Genomic DNA, 13466 nt, shown 5'->3' with positions numbered 1-13466 from the left:
GCTTGATCGCAGCCAAACGCTGCACACACACTCCCTGGATGCCAAAAGCCTGGGGAAACTCATTAGAAAATCTGGCATAGTATTCCGGGTTATGGAGGGTTATGGAGTGAGAAATTATTTTTTATTGGCCTAAAATATTGTCTATATATACATTTATGAATCCACTTGCTGACCTGCTGTCAGAATTGAGCATTTGTTTTTATAGGGGATTATATGTGACCAGGGACAGATCAACCCAGTATCGCCCAGTCCAGTTTCCCTGAAGGACCCCTGGACCGCGGCCCCAATGGCTAATTTGGCCCTGTATGTGACCCTACCATTAACATCCTATATAAGGCAAAAATGTCAAACTTTCCTTATGCTTTAAGTAGCATGAGATGTCACATCAGATAGGTGAACCAATAGGATCCACCCGCCCCCATAGATATTTAAAAAATAGATGCATTGGTCGCTGCAGTTCATTGGAGCGACCTGTCTGCAACAAGAGGAGGAAGTAAAGTGTCTTTTCCGGGATCTTCCGTTCCGTTTCAATGGAAAAGAAGGAGTCGCGCCTCTGATTGGCCTACCGAACATCCCCTTCCGTTCTTCCGCTTTGCTTCCGCTATGCTTCGCAAGGAATCTCGGAAAAGCTTGCCAATAGAATAGAGCGTCGCAGTCCCGCCCCCTTTCAGAGCGACGAGTGGCCCAGGAAATAATTCCCCATGCATAGACTTTTCAAAAAGTATTTATTTAAAGACGTTTACACCGCAGACAAAGCCAACTCGGCTCGTGACAAATCATGACAATAAACACAATGTTTTGGGCCAATCAAATAATTAGTAGGCTACTATCTAAACAAAACAAAAAGTGTTGTATACCCTGCCATTTTTCTTCTTCTTTCTAATTATTTGAACTGCCCAAAACATTGTGTTTATTATCATGATTTGTCACGAGGCGAGTTGGCTTTGTCCGCGGTATAAATGTCTTTAAATAAATACTTTTTGAAAAGCCTATGGGGAAAATGAATGGGGAATTATTTCCTGGAAAGGGGGCGGGACTTGCGACGCTCTATATCGTCACAATGTGTCGCGATGTGACACATTGTGAGCTTGTAGACACCTATGGTGTCACCTCGAGAGCATCCCCTGCAGCCCTGTCTCCAGTCCAGAGTCTGCAGTGTCCTATTGCAGCCCCGTATTTATAGTACCCCTATGTGAGCATTGGCTCAGGGGTATAGAAAATTAAGGCCCGGCCCGACCTGGGCCCTCATCAAACCCTGTACACTCAAGAGAATGTCCCCGCTACCACCCTTAATATCTCCATATACTGTATGGAGCTGACCTGTTCTGACATTCCATATGTTGATCTGACCTCATCAAACCCTGTACACTCAAGACATGCTCCTTATATGGCCAGTACATAATTCATTCCATGTTGATCTGATGCCAAAGCGCCACCGCTCGCCCAGCAGTCTGCCGTCAACGAGGCAGATGCGTGCATGCGACCTCGCTTCTCGCCCTCTGGCGTCTTACTGGTATTAGTCTAAATATCACACAAATCGGTACAGATAATCTTTAGATGTGATCAAGATGGATCTGTTTTTTTAATATTCTATGCTACTGTAAGACATTGTCTATTGGCAACTGCTACTTCTATGATGATCACTCAATACCAAACAATGCACACCCACAACAAACATTCCTGACCTGCTGGAGACCTGTGCTCCAAGAAGCACTTTTTCGAGTTTGTCCTGCCATGTCCATCATACAATGTAGATAGATTTTGATCTACAACTATAAATATTTGAATGCTTTCCATGGTGGTCAACAATAAAAGCATTTACAATACCATTCTAAGAGAGCTTTTATGAATTGTTACAATCCCAATGGTTTGTTTTTCTGTTTAAAAACAACACACTTTTTTTTCACTGCCTATTTTGTGACCATACACACAATGCTAGAATAACAAATTTGAACGGCTGTGTCAGGGTTACAGAAGGCTATATGATGCTGTGAAATTATTCATGGCAAATAAATAACCTTAATAACTATGAATTTAATATAATATTATTTTTGGTCCTAATTTGGTCCCAACAACAAAAATGTGGAACCCCAGTCTCATACCCTTTGATAATCAGTTACTTACGGATAATAACATTAAAGTTTTTAAATTTATGAACTCTTCATGATGATTTGGCCTGTGATCTGTAGCCTGCGAATCCTACATTGGTACTTCATAATTGAAAATGGGGCATAAACAATACAAGCATTGATCCCATATGACATATACCTTCATGAACTCTACACCCAGGTCCCGCTGTCAAAACTCAAACTCATCACCCAGCAATTAAAAAAAAGAAACAAAAGAAAACACATCAGGGACAAACATATTGTGAGCGCCAGTCTGTGTATCTGTATTTGCTTTGTGGCTTTTTTGTTTAAGGCTTTCATCGCGCTGTAATAAAGAGAACAAACCTAACCAGCAGATGCTGGCTAAATCCTACCGTTCAAACACTCTCCTCATCCCATTCATCTCAAATCAGGGCTTGAGCTGGTCCTTTACCCAGGCTGTCTAGCTGGGGCAGGAAGTCAGTGATTGTACTTTATTATATTACACGCACGCACGCACGCACGCACGCACGCACGCACGCACGCACGCACACACGCACACACACACACACACACACACACACACACACACACACACACACACACACACACACACACACACACACACACACACACCAAGTTCATTGGGGAGAAAGGATGGAGCGTCCCTTTGAAGTCTTTTGTCATTACATAGATGACTAATGTAGTGACATTGGGCAATCATGGACGGGCATTCCTAATCCCTACATTTTGTGCGTGTGTGTGTTTGACATGCTTCTCCATTTGATTATTAAGACAGGGATGCTCAGCTGGCATGGTGACTGTATGATGTACTGTAGGCCTATGGATCGAACAATCTGTTTACATGTAAAGTGAGTCCATTATAACAACCTTTATAATAGCAGTGATCTACCACAGGATCCTTTGGGAGAAGAGAACCTTATTTTCCCCAATTTACTAGAAGATAAAATTATATGTAGGCCACAGTAGAATTTTCCATTTTTGAGTTGGTTCCTCCACTGCAATATATCCAGAGAGACATTAAAGACAGTTAAAAAACTCACACCCGAGTGAAGTGAGGGGCACTCTTATCATCATACGTCATCATGACGTAAAATAGACACTATGCCGATTTGCTCAGAAAAGCAAGACGTAAAATTGTCCATTCATTGTCAATGGGAATTTGACAATTTGTGTAGGACAAAAATACCGATTTGCTCAGACACATATGACTTAATTCTCCCATTCATTGTCAATGGGAATTTAATGTTTGTGTAAGACGACAATCTACACTAATAGCTGAATAAAGTGCCCCTCAAAAACAGGTATACATAAACATTTTAAGCTTTTTAAATTACCTCTTGTGTAATGGATATCTACTTTGGGGGTTAATCCAATGTATGTTTCTACTGTATTTTGGGTGTGGGTATTGAGCTAGAACACTCCAGACAGTTCTACATGACCCATAGAAGTGCCCTGGTTTAATCCTATTACGCCTCAAGCACAAAGGGAGATAAGAGGTTTATGGTGAGCACACTTCTCCCTGGGGACTTTACAATATCTTTATACATTTGGCAGGTTACTGGCTGGCACGGGGGCTGTTTTATTTCTTTGTGTGTATTTAGGTCTTGGGACTGAAATTCTGCTGAAATTGACCACACACTTAACACTTCTTATAGAAAGAACCAGAGGAGACTAATGATGTCTCTGCATCAAGTGAATGATGTCATTCTGAGATGGGTAAGTCATCACGTTAACAGACCTCGTTCACGTGGCTTTAATCAGTGTACAATAAAGATGCTAAATTACTGGTAACTATATTTAAAACCAAAAGATAAATCTGAAGTTTGTGACAAGTTTAAAATGACGAGCAATTTGTCAAATGTAACATTAGAAACCAGGTAACTAGCATTTTACCTTTCATATCTGTATTTATTATGACAGTATTATGATACTATAATGGCATTATAACAGCTTATGTCTATCACTTATAATGCCTTATATAACCAAACCTGAAAGTTAATTGTTAATGTACTGTAATGTTATACACTGACTGCAAGTTTAACTGTCTTATGTTTGTCTCTACATTTACAAGGAAATTATTTTGGAACACATTTATGCTATAATATTTTGTAACTAAACTGATTATGAGATGTTACGACTTTGATTTGGTATATTAGCATGAAATCAATGGGACATTTTAAAGCCTGTTGTATTTTCAACAAAACATCATGCTAAATTACTGCTCATAACAATTCTACACAGTAAAATCACCAGTGTTAAATGAATTCTTTGAGTTAAATTAACACTCATATTGTGTATCCTGTTTCTTTTACTTAGAGTGATAATCCAGAGGGGGGTTTGAAGCCAGAGGACGAAAAGCTATTCCATAATTTCATAACAACCTGTCTAGCTCATGACGGCAGTGCACAACTACTAGAAATCATTCAGGATGAGAAAAACCAGGTAATGCTATACAGTAGCAAGGCCTACATCACAATGGCAAAAACACAGTTATAGTCTGGTCTGGTCACACTGTATGGATGATGTGGAGACATATTAGTGTCCCAGAAGTAAGAACTCCAGCTGCATTGCAAGTCTCCTCAGTGAAAACAACACAACCACTTAACCCCTACACAAATACTTCATTGCCCTGGTTGCTTTTGTGCACTCTCAGTGCTTACAGGGTACCACAATCTTTGCCCGGAGTGCTTTTGTGCCCTGCTTTCAGGGCACTACATCTTTTTTCTGGAAAAGGTCGATCTACAGATCTGCTCTCTATCTGCGGTTTTCCCCCGAATGTTCACCTATGTTTGCAGAATATTTGCTTATTATGACATGCCCACATTGCCCAGAATATGAACATGTATGTGGTTAAGAGATACTGCTGCGAACAGCAGTAACTCACCTCCCTATCAGAATATGCAGTACGTGTCACCACTCACGCCCTGAAGGTGTAGGAGCAAAGGCAGTAGATATGCAGTCAGATTTCTCGCTCCACTGACAACCGTATTCGATATGCCAACTCCTCTAAGTGCCCTTAGTTGTCCCAACGCCCTATACTTCCCACTCTGAAGCTCATGTACTTTCAGAAGGCACGTGAGCCTTTTACTTGTGTTGTCTCTAGTCTCCATATACTAAAGAAACCAACTACCCAAAGAGAAATATGTGACCTTCAGTTTTTGCATCTGCTACATGCATAGGGGGTGTCTTGTTTAATGTTCAGGCACATGACAATAATTCAGAACATCCATAATGCTTTGAGCCAGACATGTCGGAGAACATTAATAATTTAAAATGTAATCTAATTTCTCTTCTACTCAGGAATTTGTTAAGTCTATGGGCTGTGCTCTCTTGCCAACCCTCACAAATGAAGTGATTAGAAATGAGAAGAGTTCTTGTCACTGTGAGGCTGCCATTACACACCTGGCCAAGGTATGTACAGCAAAATACTCTCGATTTATTATTATTATTATTATTATTATCATAATGATAGGATATGACACATTGCCAACAATACATGTTAACTGAAGCCTGACTTGTACAACGGTGTCACATCACGTGTAGACGATAGCAGATCTACAAGCTCACAATGGGTTATGGGTCACTGCAATGTGTGACACAGTTGTACATTGAAGTATAAATCACCGTAGGCATTATAGATTTGATTAATGTCGATCCTGTTGTCCAGACTTGCTGCCCAAAAGAGCTCCAGTGTGTTTTCCTTCAACTAGTGGAGGACATTACTCCAGCTGTCATTGCTGATACCATCATAGCCCTGGCTCCACATATGCAAACAGGTACCACACCACAACCACCACCACAACTCCTATTTATGACATAATGACCAGCATGAATTCTCACTCACTTAAATACATTAAACCCCTTTATTCCCCACTATCAACAGAAATGTCCATGTAATGATTGCTGATTGCTATTTGCCTCCCCCTGCTGGGAAGTGACAGAATTTAATTTGATGACATGTCCCTGTGTCTCCAAAAGTGGTACATCGGATGGGCAAGGAGAAGGCAGCCTCTTTGGGCCTGGCTCTTTCAGCACTGCAGAAGCAGGTGTCCCGGCTACCGGTACCTTACACCAGGGAGCAGGAGATAGATGACGTGCACGGTCTGTGTCGCTGCTGCGCTATCTTAGCTGCGTTTATAGAGCCCTTTGTGGAGGAACTGAAGAGGAAAACAGCAAACAGTGCCATCACTGCTGCCGACCATGACCTGAAGACAGAACTTCTTAAGTTGTATGTTTCACAGAAAAAAAAGAAATAAAATTGGTCACATGTTGAGCTTGTAGTAGAGAGATCAGCTAGTTCAACTATTTGTTTTATGTCAAAGTTTATAGGGCTTATGTGGTTTTCTTTCTTTCTTTTCCTACAGCTGCATGAAAAGCTTGAGGCGGCCACTACTTCGGGCTGAACTAGAACCAGGGATAAAATCACCCTTATGGATCTTTGCAACAGTAATACTGGTAAGACAAAGCTCTTTCTTACATTGCATCTATGTAAAGGCAGCCATAAAGACAACGATTCACTATACATTTCCTGATCCTAGGTCACACTGCCAGTCATCGAGGGACCTCTACCAAATATCCTGTTTTACAACCCTATGAAGAAAAGCATTCTGGTGGAAAATTACCAGAGTCAGGAAGCAAAAGAATCAAGGGCCTGTTTGGCTTACTTACTCTTTGTCGAACTCATCACCATAGAGAGTTTTCCTGCAGTGTTCAGGTAAAAAGCAACTAAAATGCAGATAATAAACGTTCACAAAATGTAAAACATTTTATCACGCAATGATCTAACTGCAAGGATTTCATACTGTTTTTTGCTGTTCCAGTCCTGTGTTTGTTCTTCAGTGCAACATGGAATACATAAATCTCTTACTCGGCAGGTAAGTCATACAAACACACTAGCAACTGAGCATGGTGCACGTCAAAAATAAAGGAGAAAAAAAAGCTTGACCACAAACATTAATAATTATCTTTTTGTCAATCAGAAAGGACGAATCACACGCACAAAAAGGCATGGTAAGAGACAAATTACACTCTATAATAATAAAAAGCTCCTTTAAAATGCTGCTTGAACCTGCAGCTGAATTCTCCTCAAATGGTTAAATAATTGTGTGTTTAATAAATTGTATTTAGGCACTGTATGCCAAAACATTAGAGGGCGTGCAAGACAACAGCCTTCCAGTGGATCTACTGGAACTACAGACCTTCTACAGTGTCTCACAGGTGAGCCTGAGCAATGTCATGATAGTGTTCCCATTCTTATAGTCTCAATTTCTATATCTATAGAAATAACACATGGTGGGGTATGACCTAAAAAACACACTGTGGAAATATAATGTGTGCATACAGCAGTTGTGTCATCATGCGCGTATACAGTATAAGGAATGCTGTGTAAATGTTGTCAACCTGTTTGTATTCAACTTAATGCCATTTTAAAGAGCGTAGTCAAATGCAGAGAATTTCAATTGCTGACAAATATAGTCAGACTTGTGTTCAACTCTACTCGACAGCATTTGCGCCACATTCTCACTGACTGTCCATTGCAACATTTGGTGAGTATATCATCTATTTATTAATGATAACTTATTTTGCAATAGACATACTGTTGGTTTTACCTGAGTGCTGCTTTCCCAGAGAGAAAAAGGACTACAAGTTATTCAACTCAACATAAATAAATTGGACGTTGAGGCAAAGCACAAGTTCTTCAGGTAAAAACATGAATAAATCTAACGTAATGTCAACTACTAGAATATATCCATCTGTAGTTAGTTCCAAATGGTTGATTTTCTTTTGCAGGTGCATGTTAAAATCCACCAACCATGCAGGGTTAGAGGGTTATATAATAAAGAACATCAAGAATCAAATTGAACTTTCCATGAAGGTAAGATAAAAAGTCACATTATATATTTATTTACACTGGAGAAGTCCTATCTGGATAATATTATGCCTGTATGGGCAATTAGGCTATAACTAGTCTCTCAAGACAGACTGTTGACTCAGGGAAAAGAGGGCGCTGTTTGTCCTGTATTTTTTGACGATTGGTTCTCAGATTGGGCTATAACAAGCCCGACGCCTAATTAAGTTGCAGAATAACTGAGTCAACTGCTTGCAGATCCCTGGAGCAGTATTACGTAAAGATAACAGCACCGTAAAGAAAAGTGTTGCTGTCCCAGGGAACCTCTTCTCCAATTTGGAGGTCCATCAACTAAAGACTGTACATTCTTTTGTAGCCAGGCCATGGCAATGACTGGTTTCTAGGAGCGGAGTTCCTCCCTCTGTTGGGTCTGGTCCTGTGTCTGCCACAAGGTGCCGAGACAGACCTGTTACACGGTATGGACAGGTGAGAAACATTGCTGTTGTCCTTTTAAGCACAGAACTGGTCACTAGTTTCTGTATCAGCCCTACTTTATTTGAAAGCATGTCTATTGTCATAACTAAGGTATTGCCATGACAAGGCAGATGGATGTCAGTACAGATCCACTTTGCAATGAAGCTCACATTTCAGGAACCGTGGAGCTAATTTCTCAGAGGCTCAGGTGTCACTGACAGACGTGACAGATTCAAATTTAGACCAAGTAAATGTAAAGGCGGCTTCATTAACTCTTAATATTATAATATTAAACAATACCCCTGTCTCTCTACCCAGGATAATGGAGTGTCTCAATCTGCTACGCTATCTCTTAATCAGAGACAAAGAATGGAAGAGAAATGTGAGTCATTGTGATTCACCACATAGATATTGTCATCTGTCATTTGATGCAGATAATCCAGCATGCTGACAGTTTATTCCTCCTGCTTTCAGACAGGTGTCTGGACCATAGAGTATAAGGTCTGGACAGAGCTGTGCAGGATCAAAGATGAATACATAAAAATGCTGCGCGTTTGTCTCAGCCTCTCCAGAGCCTACTACGGAGCTGAATTAAATGCACTACGGGAGGATCAAAAGCTGAAAGCTAGGGGTAGGCATTATTCACTAATCCACATGAAAAAACAATCAAGATAACCTAACACAGATTGATATTGGGCGGCCATAGTTGAATGGTTAGTGAGCCCGCCTGGGGAGCCAGAGCCCCTGGTTGTCCCAGGTACAATTCCGGGCCAAGCTAGCTAGAAATGTGTCGATGTGTGTCCCTGAGCAAGAGTGTTAACCCCTAATTGCTCCACAAGCGCTCACTGCTCCTAGTAGGATGGGTAAATGCAGAGGAAATGTTTCACGTACAGTATGTACAAAAGCAGTGACAAAAAACATCTCAAGGAGTGGGGATTAAATTGTTATTATTATCAGTGCTACAATGACAGCAGTGGTTCTCAATGTGGGGTTGGTAGACCACCAGGGGTCCTTGGGGGGTTTCCAGGGGGTCCCTAGCTAAAGGATTAATAGTTAGAAACCAAATGGACCCTTTCAGAATGAAATTAACAGTGAAGCTTGGGTTCCAGAGATACAATCTGTATCAAATGGCAGTTTGTGATCTAACTCAAATGCATATTAAACTGGGGATCCTTGAAAGTAAAAAGGTTGAGAATCACAGAGCGAACATTAATAATCTGTACTGTTCATATTATTCTCTTCTAGAAGCCAGGGTTGCAGCTAGATCTACCAAAGGCATAACTATAAGACATGAGATGGTGTCTGATATGTCCCCAGAAGTCCAGCACCAGGTACTCTAACTGCTCTTATCAGCTGCCAATTATCTGTTTTTCAGTACTGCATTAAGACAAGAAAGCTTAAAGATCTCCCATACTTTTTAGGTACTGCAGAGTGCTATGGTCACATTTGACCTGATGGAGAGCCTTATCGTTCGCATTGAAGAGATAACCGAGGAGCACATGAAGAGCATAAAATAAGTACAAGTAGTTGGAATTAAAGTCGAGCAGGTCAACACCATCTGCTGCTTTTCCAACTTGCTCTCTGTATTATGACTGTGATTTCCATCCTTTGATAGCAACACTGGCTAAAGTGACAAAGCAACACTGACAAAGTTCTAGAGTAGTGTACCCTGGATGCTGCTATACAAACTGAACCACAGAGATTTAGTACTGGATATAATAATACACACTGTTCACTGTACTGTACTCACTGGTCAAGGGACATTTCTGAAAGCAATATCGAGCGATACATAGTATGGTACATTATAGCTTGTGTGGTTTTATTTTTTATGAACTTCATGCAATAAATAAGATAGTAAAATGGCCTATAAGTCACCCGTATAGTCACTCACTGATATCACAAAAGTGAAGCTTCTTTTTTTATTGATTTCTATGTTGTAGCTAAATAAAGACCAAGCACATATGAAGTATGCATGTTTCTATCCAAAACATCTCACAGGCAATATAACAATCTCTTCTTATTGTCCGTACAGTAGTAGACCAGAATCGTAGTCTATGTAGAATTCTCAAGGATACTCCGATTTCTTACGTGTAACAAGTTCAACAGAATATAGTGAACAGTCTTAAGACTTGGTCTTAAGACTTGACTACCTGCTCAGCCAAGCTTTATGTCTCTCAGCATCTCCCATACAGGACTGCTCTCAATGATGTGGGCCCGTGCCAGAGACATCCGATCCCGGATGCTGTCCACATGGGGTTTACTGGTAGCCTGGGAACATATGTGACATTAATATCATAGAGACATAGGGGGTAGGAATAATAGCCTATCAATTCTGTATTCCACATTCTACAGTCTTTATCCGTACCTTAGCAATTGTCAACATGCCTTTGACAATCTCTGCATTGTTTCGCACAGGTAGGATCCTTAGACTGGTGCCAAAAAATCTGAAATACACCAAGTCAGCTCGTTTCACAAATGACAGAAACATGACTGAAACCCATTGAATTCAATGGAAAACCTTATTTTATCCACTTATTCAACTTGTTTTTCAAGATCCATCACAGTTGTCTGAATTATTAATAGCAAAAAACACAGAATAGAGACCAAATATCTACTCTGTTTTTATTTCTGAATTTACTTCTATTTTGTAAAAAAACTAAAAATTAATAAACAGAACATAAAAAAAAAAAAGAGACCAAATATCTAGGTCATTTCATAACAAATGACCTATCTGATGACAGAGATATTTCTAGACAGCGACGTAAACGGTATGCTCAAGCCAAAACGCTCGGTCCCAGTTAAATTCTCACTTTTTAAAGCCTATTGTACTCCGCTGTACACTGCCCGCTTGTGGCAACACTACAAAAAGGGCAGCCTGCAAAAAATGACAGTGGCCTATAACGACTGCATGAGACTGCTGCCCAAAGCCCCAAGATGCTGTAGTGCCAGTCAGTCACATGTTTGTGGAAATAAATGTACCCACTTGCCCTGCTGTGTTACGAAACCTGATGTATAGATTTATGCAAGTATGCAAGTTAACAGAATCTGTGAACAGTATCATTGTAGGATTTACTAATCCTGCTAAGAGCTCTGTTAGGCTGTCATCTAAGGCTAAACTATGGAGCTACTGGGCTGTATGTAGTAGATAAGGCTGAAGCCTACTTATGTTCCCTTTGTTTGTTTATGCTTTGTTTATTTATTTATATATTTATTTTGTTTACTTTTGTGTTTTTATGTTTTATGCGTTCTGCCCTATGGACCCCCTGTGAGTGTCTTGAATAAAGTTTGAATTGAGTCATGAATCTACCTGTGCTGAATCATTGACAATATGTTCATTTCACTTTTCCCATGAAAGGGGGCCTGTAGAAGTAGGAAGCAGTTGCGGTGGACTTTCACAAACGTATTGATCTTCTCAAACAGTCCTGACTCTTCCACATTCTCTGGGAGTTCTTGTAGGTGAACAAGCAAAAATGCTGTACCTGTGAGGAAAGTGTATAATGCTATGATGGTCTATTAACATGTATTACCCATCTCAGTCAAAGGCCATGGCTGTGGTGTCTTTAAAATATAGGTTTATAGGCTACTTCTGACCATGAGTTTAATTGTATAATGTGAACTGTTTACCTGATAATGGGAAAACAAAGGCCCCAGGCTCCACACTGTCTGAAAATCGAATCCTATGTTGCTGCACACTCAGCATTCTTGACACACCATGATTCTGTTAGATCACATAAGGATAATTTCAGCTTCATTCACATTTGTAGAGAAGCTATGAGCAATTAACATAATTAAAGAACCACTTCACCCATTTCCAAACTATCTTCATAATTGGTCCTTTGATCCTGAACATTTGGTACCATTTCTTTCTAACCAGTCTGTAGGGCTGTGGACTTCAGAAACCTGCCTAGCTACTGTACCAGTGACATAGTCTTTTTTTCCCTCCAAATTTAAATGATTTATTTAGATTTTTTCTTTCCAGGAATAGAAAGCCTGCAGTTTCTAGCTTGCCTCGAATCCTCCAATGTCACTGGTAGGCGGGTTTATGAACTGTCCACAGCCCTCCTCTTATACACAGAGTAGACACAAATGGTACCATATTATCATCAGCATTAGTGAGGACCAATTGTATTAAGATAGGTTGAAAATGGGTGACGTCGTCACTCGTCACCCATTTTCAACATCAGTCACATCAGGTTGTTCAACATCAGTTCAACATCAGTCACATATCAGGTTGATTTACATAAATGTGACGATTGTTCCTATTTTTGTTTACATTTTGGCCTTATTCAATAAACATTTACAGAATGTCCCTTTGTCAACATTCAGCTAAGAAAAACATCACTGAATTGTTAAAAGTCCTTTAGCTAAATATATAAGCTAATTATATTTGGCTTTAGCTTGCCTGCCTGACTGCTGTCTGCTGCAGACGTCTCCCTCTCCCCCAATTTTGAGTAGTAGGCCTATAGTAGTAGTAGTTGTAGTAGGCTATCAAAACTCAGCTGAATGTAATAACTTACATTACATTATGTGTTTCTCATTGTGGTGACTGTGCCAGCACTGCCAGCCATAGAGTTATATATCCTCTAAGCTGCCAGCCAGTGAGCCAGGCATGGACTGTACCAACCAGACACGGTCGCACGCCCACGTTTTGTGTACTCCAGTTACCTGAAGTGGTGTGCTGACTATAATGGTGGTTTTCCATTGAACGGGGTTGTCACTGCCGGTAGACATCACTGACCATGCAGGTGGGCTGCCTGTGCCTGGAATGGATGAGAGAGCACTGAGCAGCCGGTGTGTGAGGTCCGATGTGACTGGTGACTCGTGAGTACAATATCTGCTCGTCTCGGGCGTCTATGGTCTCGGGTCGAGTCCTCCTGCGCCTGAGACTGGCGTGACGTCACACAATATTAAAATATATTACACCAAACAGTATGTATACACATGCATTCTACTCCCTTGAGTTCCTTTTGGTATTTCTCATGGCACTTTAATTTATGCCAGAAAACACTGACTTTAATATTCATGGACCAATC

The 13466-nt window shown here is 40.5% G+C and overlaps 2 protein-coding genes across 2 annotated transcripts; one reads left to right on the top strand and one right to left on the bottom strand.

Moving 5' to 3' along the window:
- Positions 1-6100: 6100 nt before the first annotated feature.
- LOC310859910 (glomulin-like) lies at positions 6101-9950 on the top strand (the record flags this gene model as incomplete). The annotated part of the gene is made up of 14 exons (XM_083766676.1): positions 6101-6339; positions 6476-6566; positions 6650-6825; positions 6932-6985; positions 7091-7121; positions 7239-7328; positions 7616-7657; positions 7740-7813; positions 7902-7986; positions 8336-8445; positions 8752-8815; positions 8929-9064; positions 9679-9764; positions 9855-9950. The coding sequence occupies 14 exons, from the start codon at positions 6101-6103 to the stop codon at positions 9948-9950; spliced, it is 1374 nt and encodes a 457-aa protein (XP_083622802.1).
- A 637-nt stretch (positions 9951-10587) lies between these two features.
- On the bottom strand, positions 10588-13164 carry cUnh1orf146 (chromosome Un C1orf146 homolog; the record flags this gene model as incomplete). The annotated part of the gene is made up of 5 exons (XM_083766675.1): positions 10588-10701; positions 10799-10877; positions 11741-11912; positions 12058-12151; positions 13099-13164. The coding sequence occupies 5 exons, from the start codon at positions 13162-13164 to the stop codon at positions 10588-10590; spliced, it is 525 nt and encodes a 174-aa protein (XP_083622801.1).
- Positions 13165-13466: the final 302 nt, after the last annotated feature.

This window comes from Protomyctophum parallelum, assembly GCF_964188405.1.
Source record: "Protomyctophum parallelum genome assembly, chromosome: 6".
NCBI lineage: Eukaryota > Metazoa > Chordata > Actinopteri > Myctophiformes > Myctophidae > Protomyctophum > Protomyctophum parallelum.
Note: the sequence above shows the minus strand (reverse complement) of the source record. Positions and strands in the feature narration are given on the sequence as shown.